Source organism: Melopsittacus undulatus, chromosome 8 (assembly GCF_012275295.1).
Source record: "Melopsittacus undulatus isolate bMelUnd1 chromosome 8, bMelUnd1.mat.Z, whole genome shotgun sequence".
Taxonomy (NCBI): Eukaryota; Metazoa; Chordata; class Aves; order Psittaciformes; family Psittaculidae; genus Melopsittacus; species Melopsittacus undulatus.
Window position 1 is genome coordinate 22,730,280 of NC_047534.1, and position 18,513 is coordinate 22,748,792.

General features: G+C 38.1%; 1 protein-coding gene across 1 annotated transcript in view; it reads right to left on the bottom strand.

The window, feature by feature from the left end:
• DNAJC24 (DnaJ heat shock protein family (Hsp40) member C24) overlaps positions 1-18,228 on the bottom strand; it is a 41,365-nt gene extending 23,137 nt beyond the window's left edge. The window contains exons 1-2 of the mRNA XM_005150585.3: positions 18,178-18,228; positions 16,517-16,657 (exon numbers count right to left, since the gene is read on the bottom strand). Of these exons, the coding sequence (XP_005150642.1) occupies positions 16,517-16,624 (108 nt within the window). The 5' untranslated portion in view covers positions 16,625-16,657; positions 18,178-18,228. The remainder of the gene's footprint in view (positions 1-16,516; positions 16,658-18,177) is intronic.
• Between the last annotated feature and the right edge of the window lie 285 nt (positions 18,229-18,513).

The window sequence follows — 18,513 nt, forward strand, 5'->3', positions numbered from 1 at the left end:
AAGGGTCCCTTCCTGAAATCTCTGTCCTTGGGCTATTTAAAGTGGGGCTGGTTGATGCCCCAGACCTCATGTTTATTACCACAAAACCAGGCTTTCTGCTTCTATTGGTCCCAGGGCTCAATAAAGTGAAGTTTAGAACTAAGATATTAAACTTGCATATCTGAAATACTATAGCTAAGCTTAACATAGTATAGGACAGCAGGTTCCCCTCACCACCCCACACTCCCACAAAACTTAATCTTTCCAGTTCTACACTATGTCATTATAAGGCTTGTAGCAATATCTTTAATTATGAGGTATGAACTGAAAATTCCAAATCAGTTGATAAAGAGCACCAAAATAGAGAGCTGAACAGTTTCCCTGCTGAACAGAGACAAAAAAGGAACCATGTAACTCCAGGACCTATAGAATTACATTTAAACTTAACACTTTGTCTAATTCTACATACATTGTCACACCAAATACTTTAAGCCACAAATCACTATCAGCATGTAATAGAATTAACACACGTATTTGGTATTACCTACACTGTGTATATGACAGCTATATTTGAGCAATCAAGCACACTGACTCCAAATGATCATTTACTGTGGTTATGGCAGGATACATAGATTAGAATCTATACAGACTTGCTGTTATCCTTTAGGTATGGACTCCTGCTTTCTTGCAGAATCCATTCTGTGATGGATTTAAATCAGAACACAGACTGAAGTATGAAACAGTTTATTAAACTGGAATTTGAATTTTAGGATAACTAAGTTTAAGACAAGCACATGTTTTAGCCACCGGTGCTGGTAAAGAAACAAGGAGACCAACATGCACTTGGCCCCCACCCTGTGGCATTCACTGAAAGGTCACAGAACAAAGCCATTTTCCAACTTCCCCTGCTGAAATTATTGCATTAGGGTGAAAGAAAAACCTACTTGAGTCTTGTACAGAAACCAAAGTGGTTTATTCAATACAAGTATTTTAGAACCGGGAGTGGCTTATTGCAATAAAACAAAGAAGCTTAAACTGCAGGAAAAAACGAATTGATTTTGAAAACAACATTTGTTTAAAACACAAACATTAAATTTCTATCATAGGAGAAGGGAGAATTTATGAATAAAATTCAGAATTAGTTACCAATACATTTATAAAAATGAATGGAAGAAAAATAATTACCAGTAACTACATAATTCTGGCAGTATTACCTCACTAGACTCAAAGTGCTACCTCGATCCAAAAAGACTTAATTTTCAACTGAAGAACTATTGCAAGCTAACATGTTATAGAAAGCCAGTTAGGGTGGATCCTTGAAGCAGTGCGGTGCTGCTGCCTACTCGTAGAATGATTTTGCTTGCCATTTTGTCACATGAGGCATCAGGAAATCAACCAGGAAATGTTACTGCCCTAGTACTTCTTTCATTCTACGCCAAAAAGCAGGAAAAAAATATACAGTTTTAGTTTTTATAAACTATTCCATCTATTTCTATAACTTGCAGATCAGCTTTTACATAAAAAAAGACCTAAGCAAACAGAAGGCCACATGACTTTTAAAAGCAAGACTTGAACAAAACACAGGCTTGATATTCTTATATATACTCCTTCTATAAGTTATTAGGCATCCCCAGCTTTCCCCAATTATAGAAGTAGAAAGTGCAATTTCTCAGTAATGAGGACTTCTTTCACCAGAACAATGCCAAAATATTCATTTTTAGCTTTTCCACAGACCTATTTTGCATACAAAGGTCTTGTATAGGAACCACCCTGAAGCAACATTACACTCTGGGTTCTGTAGCCCACATGGTTCATCAGGTACTAATTAGATCATGTGTTCTGTCAACACTTTTTTGCTGTTCTTCTATTGATCATCCTGCCCAATTAATACAATGCAATACCAGTTCCAAACTCCTTGAGATCCTTTACGTGTGAGAAACAAGATGAAGGGAAAACACCTCCAAAAGGTAACCACACTTGTCTAAGGTCTGAAACAACAATAACACCACTATGCTGAAAGGTCAATTATGTTCCTACCAACATGCTCTTGAATCTAAGTTTGTCTTTTATCTAAGAGAAAAAAAATAAAAAAATTGTAAGCACAATCATAAGAACACACTTCATCTAATAGGTGCTATTAAATTTAGAAATTGTAACAGCTTGTGAAAAAGGCTGCAAAACTAAACTCACTTAGCCATTAACAGCGTATTTCTCACCAGAATATTTGCAGTTAACATCATCACTGATACTACGTATCAGAAAAGTAGCGAATATTGTGCAGAAACTACACTATTCTAATGCCACCTATGCATTCAGGAGTCCAAACAGCAGCCCTTAGTCACATATGGTCAGAGCAACCATAAATCAGCATTTTACGAAAGCTATAAGAAATAAAATACATGTTTTCCCCATTTATTAAACCGCACTAAAGATTGCAGAAGCTAAAAACCCCCAACGACAAAGCAGCTGCCAAATACAACACACCACTGCCACCTAATGCTTACTGGAAGGTTACATCAAAACCATGTCGTTTCTCTGCACCACACTAGCATGATGAACAGAGACCAAAGCAAATAAAGTTTATAACTGCTTTTAAATATTTGCTTCCCATCTCTTCCCATACAGGCTTTATAAATTGAACTGAACTGATCATATCCTTTCTTGTACACAAACACTGTAACAGGCAAGATGGGTTAAATATGTGACTTATATTTCATCTGCAAAAATATCAGGAATGTAATACAGGAATTTCATTAGGATACTCATAAAGTAGTGAGTACACCCACTAGATCAGGCTCCACACTTGTTTACATTTTTGTAAGCAATCCCCTCTTAAGTAAATGGCACAACTCACTACAGAAAAGCTTCAGAAGTAATTAGGAAAGGGGGAAAGAAGAGGAAGAAAAAAAAAGGAAAGGGGAAAAAAAACACAAAAGGAGAGGAGAAAAAAAAAAAAGAGGTGTGGTCTCCTTTGAAACCAGCACAAACCAAAATTACTTAGAAAGTGCTTTGTGTATTTCAGTGATTTTGCAAAGCACTGACTCCGAAATGTGAAATTTGTTCACTTCCACGAAAAGAATGATTCCAGGTCTTAAACTTGCCTTCCTAGCCCACAATCAATCTTTTCAACATGTTCACTCAATTGGCAGAAGTTAGCAGGGAACATGGAAGTACCCTGCTTTTTCTGCTTGCAGAGAGGAGAAATAGAAAGTGAAGAGTTTCTTGTGACATTCAACCCTTTCATATAGAGATTTAAAGTCCCCCAAAGGATGCATATGCAAAGACAGCTGGACAAACGAGCAAGGAATTTATCTTCTTGATTCATTACTTCAATCCATCCCTTCTTCCTTTTTTCCCCAAGCACGAACAATCTTTAAGGTTTTTAAGAACTTCAGCCTTCTCCTACCTTATCTTTTTTTCTGCTTTGATACTGATCCCAGCCTCCACTGTCCATCTCCAGGATGACTCTTATTCATAGGAAATGTTCCTCATTTGAGGAAAAATAAAAGACAACAGCTCAATTTTCCCTGTAATCTCATACCTTATCTGTGACATTTTCCCAATGTTGCTCAGTGATGACCTAGCTGCGTCCATTCTTGTCGCTTCTTCCTCCTTACAATCTCCCATAATCAGAAATAGTTACACAAGTATCAATCTGAGCTTTTCCACATATATTCAACTGCTTCCATGTTTTACACACATTATTAATCCTTTCCATACCTTCAGGCTGGAGAAACACTGCTATACACAACATCCAGCACAGCAGACCTCCAGCTTCACTTGAGACAAGAATGGTCAGAATATAAGTATTTCAGATATTATTGCTGCTGTAGCTGCTTAAGGAAAACGTGTGCTGTGGCTCAAAACATTTTGCAGCAAAGCATCATCAAGCCAGCATACAGGAGAAAAAGGTAATTTTTCAGTACCATGTTAGTTATCCATCACACAGTGAATAATTTTAACACCCCACAGACAACCCAACTTGCTTTCTGTTTAAAAGCAGCCAGAATAATAATAATAAAAAAAAAGTTAGGATTAAAGATCAAATGCCCACAGCAACAGGTAGCAGTTATGCAGACCACATTACTGGCATTCACTAACACCCACACAGTAAAAACAGAGGATGATACTAGCAATCCAATACTGCAAATTCTTGAAAATTACTGGAGTCCTTTAAAGTGCAATAAAAAAAGTTATCATAGAATAAATCACACTGTCATAAACTCATTAATTTGCATCTTGGATTTTAATTTTTTTTATCTTGCTAAAACATACTTTAAGCTTTCTCAGCCTTCTCCAATTAAGCCAGTAATTTCACCACATCACCTTTCTCGTTTAAATTACACAGGTTGCTAACCTTATTTCTGACCAGGTTTTTTAATGGTTCTATTCACTGGAAAATCATAATCTTTTGTAAAGTTGGGCATGAATCTGAGCTGAGAGCCATGTGAAAAATTTGAGAGCTGCTTTTCCTCCTGTATACCTAGTGTCTGCTGACAAAATCCCCATTTTTTGCATACTTGTTTTGTATATTTAACTGCAGAAGCAGGACTGACACTGTAATTGTGACTACTCCTCTGTATCAGTAAATTTCAACTTCTATGGAAATAGTCACTTTCAATTTGAAAACTTTCTCAAGGTGAGAGAGATAACCTACTGCATTGGCAAAGGAAACGGACTATGCAGCAGCAATTACTAGTCCATCTTACAGAAACCAAAGTAAGGACCTCTTAGTCCTTTCACTGCCTCTTCCTCAGCCTCTGGAAAGACTGAACCCCATTAGACTGGTTCATTAGACTGAACAGTAAGTAATTACCTCATATAACTGTCATATTATATATTCACACTTCTCATCCTTGTCAGATTCTTACAAACTTAATGCTGAACTGAAATGTAAAAGTTCCCATTTCTAGTGATGAAAGAAAATCAACTGTTGTTGTATAAACAGAAGCAAAGATTAATTTGGCTAACGTAGGTATGAAAAGAAAGGACAAAAAGAGAATGTCTGGTTACCCAGAGAGTATATCTTTAGAAACAGCTTCTCTTTGATTTTCTTCTGCTTCTACGGCTCTTTATTTTCCTATGAAGAACCACCCAAGAGCCTCAGAAGCTACTTTAGAAAGCCTTTTGGAAGCTACGTTATACAGCAGAAGATAAAGCAGTAAAAAAAAAAAAAAAAGCAACCAAAAAACCTACCACCAAAAACTAGCAAAGGAAAGAAGAAATCAAACATTTTAAAACTTACACAAACATGAAGATAAAAACAAAAGTATAAAGGGAATTTTAATTTTAAATGTCTGGCTCCTGTGCTCACCATTTACACTGTTAAATGTCACATTAAATGACATTCCATTGTTTAGACATAAGTTAATGTGGCCCTATTCATACAGTAATACCAGTTACACAAATGGTTAGGAAACTAGTTTAGAGGAATGCTACTTCTGCCTGAATGCAAACCCCAGAATCCCGTTTTGTAAGACAAAAAAAAAAACCAAACCAAACCAACACAAAACCCCACCAGAGCAATCATGATTGCATAAACAACTGAAAAACTGGTGGATGAAGGAACACCCACAGGATGCTATTTCCTGGCTGAGTAACGTCTGGCAAAAGAGCAGGGCCAGGCAGTTAGAGGCAGGAGTCTTCAGCTTGCAAGATGACTACCTTTCTGCAGGCTAAGGAAGTCAACTACTTTGATAGCCCACAACTTCCTAAGAACTGCTGAGCACATAGGTTTTTTTGTCAACCCTCATCCTACCTACGCCCTGACATAGACTGTCACCAAACCAGCATTCCAAATCAAAGCATACCCTTAATTTTCAAATTCATCTGGAATACCTGAAAACAAGCAGACACTTAAAACGGGTCAGATCCAAGCATAAAACAACATAATCAAAGTCCCTAAGACACTTCAGCTGCAGAAGCCACTGTGCAAAGCAGGCCTTGAGGAACAGAAGACATCTTTTAAAGGATTACTTATTAGTAATCGTTACTGTAACACTTGTACAACCCTTAAGGTTGAAAGTGGTTTTGATCTTTACTTTTTGGTTTTCTTTAAATTACTTATTTCAGCTTTCCCTATATTTAGGAGCATTATAGAATCTCAACAGTAATTGAAGCCATTCATGATCTCAACATGTTAGGCCATAGTCAAATTACAACTTCTGAAATGGAAAAGCTAAATATTAACAAATTGTAGCATGCAGTTTAGAAAATATTTTGGTGCAAAACCCAGAAAGAAAACAGCTACTTTTTAGGAGGCAGCTTAATTTGAGAGATCCATTAGTAAACATGTTAACACAGTATCCATATAAAAACAGAAGGACCACAGCCTGTTGCACAGACAATACTTTACTATCTTAAGCAATGCCAGGCAAGTTTAAAGCATCTTGAGAGGTTTTAACCCTTAAAATCAGAGGCCATGAAGTATGCTATGACTATGGCACAAAGCAACAGCAAAAAAAAAAAAAAAACTCCAACACAAATGAAAAGTCAAACAAAAAAAAAAACCCAAACAAAGCATAACATCATCCAAAACCAAACAATCATGTCATCATTCAGTTACTCCACAATTTCATAGCTGTAGTGACAAAACAATTGCAAACACAACCTACAGAATCACATAAACTTTGCATCTAGTTTGGACAACATTTTATCATACTAACAGTTTACAGGATGCATTCATAAGTGGATTGATTGCTAGTCTGTGTTAATCTAACTTTTAATTTGAGGTTGGTCACAGTTCAGAAACATAACATAACCCCATTTTCAAGAAAGGGAAAATGGATGATCCATGGAACTACAGACCAGTCAGTCTCACCTCTGCGCCTGCAAAATCTTGGAGCAGATTCTCCTGGAAGGCATGCTAGGGCACATGAAAAGCAACAAGGTGCTCGGTGACAGCCAGCATGGCTTTACTACGGGGAAATCCTGCCCGATCAATTTGGTGGCCTTCCATGATGGGGCTATGGAACCGATGGACAAGGGCAGGTGACATCATCTACCTGGACTTGTGCAAAGCGTTCGACACTGTCCCACATGACATCCTTGTCTCTAAATTGGAGAGACATCAATTTGATAGGTGGACCACTCAGTGGATAAAGAACTGGCTGGATGGCCGCACCCAAAGAGTTGTGGTCAATGGCTCGATGTCCGGCTGGAAACCACTAACGAGTGGTGTCCCTCAGGGATCCGTGTTGGGACCAGTCTTGTTCAACATCTTTGTCACTGACATGGACAGTGGGATTGAGTGCACCCTCAGCAAGTTTGCCGATGACACCAAGCTGTGTGGTTCAGTTGATACGCTGGAGGGAAGGAATGCCATCCAGAGGGACCTCGACACACTTGTGAGGTGGGCTGATGCCAACCTTATGAAGTTCAACCATGACAAGTGCAAGGTCCTACACCTGGGTCGGAGCAATCCCAGGCACAGCTACAGGTTGGGCAGAGAAAAGATTCAGAGCAGCCCTGTGGAGAAGGACTTGGGGGTGTTGGTCGATGAGAAAATGAACATGAGCCAGCTTCAGTGTGCACTCAAAGCCCAGAAAGCCAACCGTATTCTGGGCTGCATCAAAAGAAGCGTGACCAGCAGGTCAAGGGAGGTGATCCTGCCCCTCTACTCTGTTCTTCTGAGACTTCACCTGGAGAACTGTGTGCAGTTCTGGTGTCCTCAACATAAAAAGGACATGGAACTGTTAGAACAAGTACAGAGGAGGCCACAAGGATGCTCAGGGGACTGGAGCACCTCCCGTATGAAGACAGGATGAGAAAGTTGGGGCTGTTCAACATGGAGAAGAGAAGGCTGTGTGGAGACCTCATAGCAGCCTTCCAGTATCTGAAGGGGGGCTTAAAGGGATGCTGAAGAGGGACTCTTCATTAGGGACTGTAGTAACAGGACAAGGGGTAACGGGTTAAAATTTAAACAGGAGAAGTTTAGATTGGATATAAGAAGGAAGTTCTTTACTGTAAGGGTGGTGAGGCACTGGAATGGGTTTGCCAGGGAGGTTGTGAATGCTCCATCCCTGGCAGTGTTCAAGGCCAGGTTGGACAGAGCTTTGGGTGACATGGTTTAGTGTGAGGTGTCCCTGCCCACGGCAGGGGGGCTGGAACTAGACGATTTTAAGGTCCTTTCCAACCCTAGCTACTCTATGATTCTGTAACTTTGACCATGTGTCCTCATTACCACTAAAAGGGCATATAGATAACTCAAGGAAACTATGAGACAACAGGATCTCTGCTCACTTATCAGAATTTATTACTGAGCTTTTTGTCCTTGATATTTAATAAGCACTATATAAATAATAGAATCATAGAATAGTTAGGGTTGGAGCCTTTACACAACTTGCCCATTTTAGGAAGGAATAGTCAAGAGATGTAAATATAAAGGTAAAGTCATCACCTAGGACAGATCAGCAACTGTAGATAAATAATCCAAGGTTTTCATCAATAGCAACACTTACAGAAGCCATAGTTATACTGAGTGAATCGTACAAGCCCACACTTTGCACTGGTCTTCTGTAGCAGTAGGAACTAGGAGTGGATCACTGGCATGCCCTGACAGAAAGCAAGTACCTCTTAATAGAGAAACTCTAATTCAGCCTCATTATTAGTTAATATTAGATGTTATGCTGAGAAAAGAAAAATGTTTAGCTAAGGTGCTGCTCAGAAAACTCATTCATCTTTACCTTTACTGGCCATGGCCATTCTTGGGTCATAAATCCAAGCAACACAGACTGAATTTGTTATTGGTAATTTATTGGGAATTACAACAAATGGTTAGGTTTTAGGAATATCTAATTTTTGACTTTCCAGCCTTAAAGCATTACTTTTAACATACTGAAAATTAAATGAAAGAGCTTATGCAAATGACTGGCACTGCAACAAAAAAGCTGAATGTTCTTACTGTAATAACAAAAGCTATCTTCAAAGTATCCCATAAGACAGCCCTTCAGGTATAACAATTCACTCCTGCATTAGATTAGTTCAAATGAGCTCATGTCTGCTGAGCATTTGGGCTCAACAGAGATGATAAAACATTCATGATGCACTGAGACAAGGAAAAGACAGAGTGTGGGACAATTACATTGTTCAGATTGAGACTCTGAAGTGTTTAGAGAGGAAGAAAAGAACAAATGTGGGAGTGTGTTGCTCTACAAATTTCAATAATAATTATGTATTTTAAACATAAGGCAAATTTACACACAGATAATTTAAAATATGTATATAAAAATATATGTCTCCAAAATACTAAGTTTTACAGGTTACTGCATTATACTACAGTAATCATTCTATGATTCTATAAGCAAACTGGTCTAGTGTGAGGTGTCCTTGCCCATGGCAGGGGGCCTGGAACTAGATGATCTTAAGGTCCTTTCCTACCCAAACCATCCTGTGATTCTATGATACGTCAGAATAAGCAGAACATTTACTTACATGAAAACAACATGCCAGTCTTTATAGCTTCATTCTTTGCCCTTTATTTAATATATTTTGCTGCATTATTTTTATTTCAAACATCTCACTTTAGAAAAGAGATAAAAAGCACGATGTGCCATCTAAAACTTCAACGTGTCTGCAAAAGTGCTGAAAGAACACTTGCAAATATTAAGAAACTTTTTAATGAAATTTAATAAGCTAGTATTTAAGATTTTATTTTTAATCAGAATTTAGATTTTTATACTACCTCAGGACACAGTGAATATTTTTAAGTATGGAATATCTTTAAGGAGAAGTCTACCAAAGACAGTGTAGATTCTATTTTTAATATAGTGTTACAATTAAAAACTTAGATAACCAGTGCACAAAATATTCAGCCAATGGGCACCAAATTCTTTCGCAGAGCATAAATAACATTAAAGACCAAGCACACACTGGCTGAAACTCACATTTAAATTGCCTGATGCCCATTCTCTTCTTATGTATGTACCATCAGACTACAGGGGATGAAGTACCAGAAGCTGCTCATCATAACAAATAAGCTATGGACAATAACCCAGTAAATAAACAGATTAAATTCAGAAATAATTTTCCAAACACACATTACTTTTCCAACTGGCTGAACTACCTGGATAACCAGTATATTACTTGCTGCCTTATTGTGTGATGCCATGGGCTGTCTCATATTCTATTTAACACTTAAAATAACTTACTATAAGGATGTTTGCACCATCTACTTGTTAAAATTCACCTACGTCTTTATAAAAAAGTACACATTACAAAGTAATAAGAAGTGAGACATTGCTCCAATATAAGCTGAGATATGGTAGACACCACCCCTACTAAAGGAATACTGTAGACTACGTATCATCCTATGCCCCTTTTTCCACTGTGATATCTTACTACATCCTTTTTCTCTTCACCTACATCCACAGTCTCTCTTCCCCCCATGCCTTCTGCAAGTCAGGATACCCTTCTCTGCTTGTTCTTATACAGGATGTGTCTGGAGTACACCTTCCAGCTGGCTGCTGACCAATCAGAGCACTAACTGGTTAATCACTCTATTTCATTTATTAACCAGTTATCTAATTATGTGGAACACGCACTCCCATTGGTAACTTATCCTAATAAGAGCATGCAAGGCCCAAGGACCAATTGGTACCAGGTTGGCAACCTCACACAATTTCAACTGAGTGAGCAGGAGCTTTGCCTCAGACATGGCAGTCTGTAGCTGCATGCAGCAGCACCACACATCTCCACCACATTTGTCTTTTAAGGACCATCTTACATCAAACAAATATGCGACACTACTCAGACTGATAAAAGTTCTTGTTATAGCAACATAATAATTGCCAGGCTAAATGCCTATTCTTCAGACATTACCAAATATTGTATCTTCTGGTATGACAAACAAAAAACGCCACAAGAACGCAGGGTAAGTAAATCTAAAAGAAGCTCTCCTAGCTTAAGCAGCAGCAGGAACATCAGCATGATTATGATCTGCCTCATAGAGTCACAGAATGGTTAGGGCTGGAAAAGGCCTTAAAATCATCTAGTTCCAAGCCCCATAACTCATCAAGCTGTTTGAACAAGTGACTTTAGGAACACTGAGGATCATTATGTACTACATAAACTAATGACCAATTTTTCAATTCCCAACTTGTATTTTATTAGGGTCATAGGTAGTAAATCAGATGTAGAAAACTGCTCAAACTAGCCCGACTGTTAAAACTATAGCCCTCGACATTAAACCTAATGGCTTATCTCTCTCACTACAATCAAACTACAATCAGGCTGCCCTGAACTTTTTCTATTTATATGGTCAAGTGACAAAATCCATTTTCTACAAGTAAGCTGTAACTACAGTTAAGCTAAGAATGATGATCTGCTGAATCTGCAATAGGTATGCTGAATCTGCAATAGGTATGCTGCTACTCATCAACAAATAAACCCCCCAAAGGCTACTGAAAAGAAAAAGGAATATATACACTGCATAATTTCCATTATGAAAAGCATTATTATGAGACTTCTGATATGAAGCTCAAAGTATTTCAATTTTAAACATTTGAATTCTTAAATTCCACATGAAGATAATCAGTTGGCAGGTCCTTTCAGGAATAACACTGAAATAATTTTGGAACAAGCTTAAGGCACCAATCATGCAAGCAGGTCTTTAACTTCATATATATGAAATCGTCTGCATGTCTTGTTGTTGCAGAATTTAGATATGTACATATATCTCATCAGACAGATTTCTTGCTCTTTAGAAAGACAAATTTCTTCCCTTGACACAAGCTCAATAGAACAATCTCTTCTTTATTTCACTTCATTAAATTAAATTTCTATTAATGTCCTTTTTGATTGTTGCTGAGAGTCACTTACCTATGCCCTGATGCTGTTTTCAAAATTTCTACCTGACAACCTTAACACTGTTTGTATTTACACACACGCCACCCCTCCTGATCAAAAGAGAATCTCTGTAACACCGTGTGAAATGGCAATTTTATTTCCTTACCATATTAAAAATAAGAGCTTCCTGCATACTCCCTGCTCAAATTACATGGATTTTCTTTAAGATTAGGGCATACATTGTAACAGCAGCATATAATTTTCCTGCACAATAATTTTTTTTTCCAGTTGAAAGGTATCCTATAATATCATCAGCATCAACAGGAATAGACACCTGATTTTCAGCTAGACAAAGCTTATGCGTTTGATGACTTTATGCCTTGTAAAAAGCAGTTTTGAGATACAGAGCAGCTACATGAAAATTTGAAAACAATCTGGGAACTCATTCTTTGACCAAAGTGCTAGACCAAAAGGAGACGTAAATATTGTTCCAACAATAAAATGGTGTATTTTTTCCCCAATATCCTACTTTGTTACTCTAATTTTATCCTTTGGAAACTGCAAGTCTTCTGTGCTTCAGTAATCACTTTAGCAGGAACTTGAAACAACCAAACAAGGAATCTTTGCATTGAGCTGGTTACAAAATACATACATACAGTATTTTTTTTCTTTCAGAATTCCTGGCTGAAGCTCGGAGATAGAGAAGATACCAGAGTATCTTTGGGGTTTGATTTTGTTTTAAAAAAGCTGGATTTTACTTACAAAGTAAGTCATTTATGGTGTTGCCAGTGTCACACATAGCATGTGCTCAAAAGTCTTTCTTCAGCTGTTACTGATTGTTAAAATAATAAAGTATCAAGATGATCCAGGTATCAATAAGCACACAAGACTTTTTAAAAACAAATTTAAGTTTCAAGGAAATTCTGTGAATATGAGCTTTTACTTAAGTACTTACAATGTGAGATAAAAAGGTTAAAAAATACCACTCCTCTTAGGTGAAACCTGTGCCATTTTCTGTATCAAATTAATACTATTCTTAATTGACATTATCTGTAGTAAAATAATTCACTTAAATGTTTTTTGTAACCTGATCAAATGAAAAAATTAAGTACAGCAAAGCAAAATATGGTGAAACAGTGAGTAAACATATTCAGTCTAGTAGAGTGTATATTTACAGGTTTATTTGTTGTGGGGTAATCTCTTCCATCACCAGTTTATTAAACTGACAGAAACAAGTTGTATTTTAAAAATGCATTAGTTTTAAGCCAACTTGCCCACATGAAATCATTATTACAAATCTACAAATCAACCATTTTTTATTGCATCCTATGTATTAATAAGGTCAATTCTAAGATTCAACTGCAGATATAGCCATCTTTTGGATGACATGTGGCAAGATCTCAAACTCCTTTTAGCTTTGGAAATTTACATCTGCCTGTTCATTCAAGATGCTGAGCATACATGTGTTGACAAATACAAAAAACAGCAGATGGCAAAAAGCAAATGCTCAACATGAAGCACTGGGGATCATTTGAAAATTATTTGGACTCAAGACATTTGCCATTTTTAACAGCAGAATACTGTTTCAAAATAAATTCCACCATCTATTATGCTTAATGCTAATGAAGAGCTGTGATCAGAACATAGACAATTACAGCATGAATGTTATATAAATTGCAATTGGTATCCAAGATGCAAGTTGCTTTATAACCTTTAGGATTTTAAGATAATTAGCATGGTACAATTCTTCAGGAGCTGAACCTCTGCTGCTACACATAAGCCAGAAAGCTTTCTGTACTGACCACATAATTTGACATGAAATCTTTTAATACACAATACAGAGCTGTGCTCATCTGCTAGTCCAGCCTCTAAACTGGAGCTACTCTGGTGGTTGCTTACTACCATAGGACCTAAAATCACCTGTATGTAGACCTGTTCTCTGCCTGCTCCAGTAGTACTACTACTTCTACCACCACCACTATCTCCAACAACAGAAAACAGAAAACCAAAATGAACAGTTTGTCAGTTAGAGATGTGAAGCTGCCAAGAGCTCTAACCTGGAAAGCAAGACAGTTACTTCATCTAAATAAGATGCACAGGCAAGACATGATTTCATCCAGTGCTATACTTTTTACTAACAATGAGCCCTAGATACCTAGGGAATAATACCAGGATAGAACAAACATACAGCACCTCCCGTATATATTCCAGTAATATTTGGAAGTCTGTAACTCCTGAACCTCTAAATCAGAGAGAGTATTTTCTGTGTTAACATGCTATGGTACACTTTCAAGAAAGTCTTAAAACTTTTTCGATGATGGAATCCCTTGGACTCAACATCATCTGTGGCAATTAACTTTCACACTGTAACTATGCTCTATGTATATCACCTTTTAGTGAAAGCATGTACTGTAGCTTCTGGTGACTCCTATAGCCAATGAGGTTTTTAAAGTCAAAAAAGAAAAAGTGTTTAAATACCACCATGCTTGAAAAGACTTTGTGCTAGGTGCTCTGTTAATATGTAGACAAACAAGTAGAGTCTGTAACAGCTCAGCTAAGATAAAGATGAATATAGGGAGACATGATATGGTAACAGCAACTGACAAGCAGCAGATCTGCCTTGGAGAAAACATCAAGTAAACATGAGCACGGCCTTTTAGTCAAGAGATCCATCTCAGATGGCAAAAGAATTGTGATCCAAACAGCAAAAGGGAAAAAAAAAAAAAAAGTATCCTCATTTTCTCTTAACACTCTGAGTTTTCAAGTAAAGAGCACTAACCAATCATTTTGAAATATACAGGTTCTGAAGAAAAGCTTGTATATTGAAATAATAGTTTCATCTTCTAAAACTATAGCTGTAAACAGACAGTTGTAAACTCCAACTATTCTCACTTCATACATTTCACAGTAACTACACAGAAATAAAATGCTGTAACACAAAAGGTCAGTTTCAAGTAAAAAAAAGAAAAATATCACACAGGAAAAGCACTGTTAGTTTCAGTTCTGTTCAGAGCAAACAGCTCTGAACAATAATTCACATATAAACTTACTTCTCTTAGTATAGACTCATAATGAAAGAAATATATTAATTCCATTACAGTATTCACTTTAAATTAGCTCCCTACCTTAACCAAAAAAGTTTTAGACACTATAGTCTCCCTATTGTTTTCATTAAGAACAAACAGGTCATTATTAATATTTAATTCACTAGTTTTTTTTTACTAATTTTCTAGTAAACTAGTTTACTAATTTTACTAGTAATTCAGTAAAGCAAACATTAGGAGATCCAAGAAAACAACTATTTCCATTAAGAGCAGAACTAAGCATCTTGGGTTCTTGGGTTCTAAAGCGCTATCCTACATTGATTCTTCTGATGTTTAATAATGAGGACTAAGAGATTTAGATTCTGCCTGCAAACACCTTGCACAGTGACTAAATTAAAAATTTGAAGCACATAGATCAGTTTCAAAGATACAAGTTAGCAGGAACCACTGAGGAGTAGATGGGCAGCAGGATTTCTTAGCAAATTCAACTGAAGAGTATAAAAACGGGGAAATTTAGAACATACCAGTGAAATGACCATTAAAACAGTTTTCACAGGGGCTAGAAATATAATAAATAATGAAACAGCAAAATCAAACCCTACAAAACCAACCAATGAACCAAACAAAAACCCTCAAACCCACCCATGAATTTATTTCAACTCTAACAAAACTCAGTTTCTGACTTTGTCTTTACCTCACTTCAAAATCCCAACTTAGCACATTCAATCTAACAGCTCAAACGAAGCAAGGGCAACTGCACATGTACTCTCTAATGCTCTGCCAATACTGACAGTCTAGCTAGCAGCTAGATAAAGTAATCTATAAAAACTGAATTCTGCTCACCTTTCTTCCTCCCTATCAGGATGCCATTTTCAAGAAACATAGGAATTTAGTTACCTTGGGAATTCTGTCCGCTTATCAAATTTATCTGAAAATGGTCAGCAGTATATAAAAAGCTCATGCCATTTTCCTCAGAAAGCCAGGCCAAAGCATCTTTTGAGCACAAAGGCTGAATTCAGGAGAAAGAGTAAAACGGAACAATCAAGAACTCTATGAAGTAACCTGATAAAGATTCAAAATTCTTATGCAGTTAAAGCAGGAGTACAGGAAAAATTAAGAGAATTCACAGAACAAGAAGTGTTAACGTATGACCAAGGACATAACTACACAAAAATGCACTAGAAACTTTCAAATAAAAATCAGTATTATGCTATTTTCCTCCTAGATATTTTCTATTCCATTACTAAAGAAGGAAGAGCTTCACTTTGCTCTTTGCACCTGGTCTTTATATATTCAAGGGTTGCATTCAGCACACACAGCTGTAAATGCAACAGTAAATAACACAAGTATCAATTAGTAAATTGCATGACCATGTGCTACAAATAGTGACCTTTTTCAACTGGAGCACCTGATTATCCAGCATCAGATGATCAAGTGCTTGGCCCAGTTCATTCATGAATGTTTAGCAAAGCTGGGAGACATATCACTGTTTTGGAACTGGAACACCACAACCCCTCTTTACAAAATATAATGATCACTCAAACTCCAGAAATGTATTTCCAACTTAAACCAGCTTCAGTGAGCGAATATTATAAATATACTCAGATAAATCATATTTATACCAAAAATGTAAAAACAAAATCTCCAATTTTATCTCATTAGCTTATAAATTTTCTTTTCCACATCTTGAATAACAAGAGTTTACTTACTAATAGAGCAAGTTTTTGGTACTTCCTTTTTAGTTCTGCCAGACTATCCGATGGCTTAGCACCCAGGATTTCATACCAGTCCTTTTGTGTAATGCTTTCAAAGGCCATAGTCTGACTGGCTTTGAAATTATTTTCTTGGCACTGTGTAAGAAAATTTAATAAATATAATGACAACATGAACAAGAAAGTTAGAAAAAGCAAAAATGAGTTAATGTGACAAGCTACAGGATCATGAAATCACACCTCCACCACTATGTAACATCTATAGCACAAAAAAACAGGCCATTCCATCCCACAGATTGTCATGCATGACTCAAGTTACTTCGTCCTTCTGATCCCAGTTCCTTAGTATATAATGCTTCAGAAGCCATCCATATGCCTTTAAAATAATTTTGGATTTTAACTATTTTGAGTCTATCCAGATTATATATGCACTTTGCATATATATATATATACACACACACACTTTCTAAAATACTTCATTTTGAAGCAGTACTGTACTGGGGGGAGGGAGGGAGGGATTATAAGAGCAAGTAGTGACAAGAGATAACAGACTTGAACTGAAGGGAAACTGAGATGAGATCTTAGGCAGAGCTCTTCCCTGTGAGGGCGGTGAGGCACTGGCAGAGGTTGCCCAGAGAAGCTGTGGCTGCCCCATCCCTGACTGCATTCAAGGCCAGGTTGGACAGGGCTTAGAGCAACCTGGTCTAACCTGAGTCTATAACCCTCCTTCATCCTGCTAGGTAAGAAGCCTTAACTTTTAAAATATTAAAGTAGAAAAGCCCATAAGAAACCAAACAAAAATAATTTAAAATCTATCAGTTTAGTATGGGTCACTAAGTAAAACCTAGCTAGCTAAGTGTTTTTTATTTCTGGCCACCTATCATCAAGTTAATGACTCAGAATTAAAATAAAAATAAACAGAAGAATTAAACATCACTAACAGTACTGTAATGCTTGAGCTCTGAGCAGATTCTCTGATATACTGTAACTCATTTACCATGAACTTTTTGATTAGAAATACCACCACCAGCACAGAAGAGCTTTTGTAAGTCTGCAGGTTTTGGAAGTCTTACTTACTGTTGGAAGAAAGAAAATGGATTTCTTTTTCCATTTCAGCACTAAAACAGCTTTCTAGTGGCTATAAAATAAATCGTTTTTTAAGGGAGAAGGGGGTTTTCACACTTGGCAAAACTACAAGGAAGGCACACCACACACACATACCTTCACACGCCTTTCCCCATGAAGATCCCCTTCATCCCAGAGCACCCACCGAGGTTTCTAAGAACACACCAAGCCGCCTGCACCGCCCGGGGCCACGCTCCCCCGCCGGAGCCCCACCGCCCTACAGGAACCGGTCGCTGCACCACAGAGGGCGCAAACAACAACAGCTCCTCGCCGGCCCGCACAGCGGACACAGGGGCTCGGCAGGAGAGACGACCGGCACAGCCCACCGAGGGAGGCCTGCGAGGCCGCGGAAGCCCCGCAGTACGCAGCGTCTTGACGGAGGCTTCCCACCACTGCCACTACCGCCACCAGATCAGCGCAGGAGAACCCCCGCCTTCCTGCCTCACTTCCCTCTCTCTGCCCACTCCTCCACGACCGCTGGCACCAGCAGCTAGCGGTAAAAAGCCCCACGACTAGGATGAACATCTACCTACCTTACATTGCCAACCCGTGGGGGGAGGCAGCTGGTACTTGACATAACTCGTCCGACGGGAAACAAACCCTTCCAAGCGCCGCCTTAGCGCCTTTAAACTGGCGGAGGGGGTGGAGCAAGAAAGGGAACAGCGGAGCGTGTTATTTAAGGGGCCGCCTTCCCCGTTTCTCCTGGGACAATAATAGTGTTGGCACCGGGAGGAAATGGAGTGGTTTCAGAGGTCCGACGCCATCGTCATGGTGATCGGTAGCGCCGCAACCGGCTCAGTAAGTGACTGCCCCCGCCGCCTTCCAGTGCTCGTTGTGGGCCTGGGGCCAGCGCGTTTTACACCGGCTTT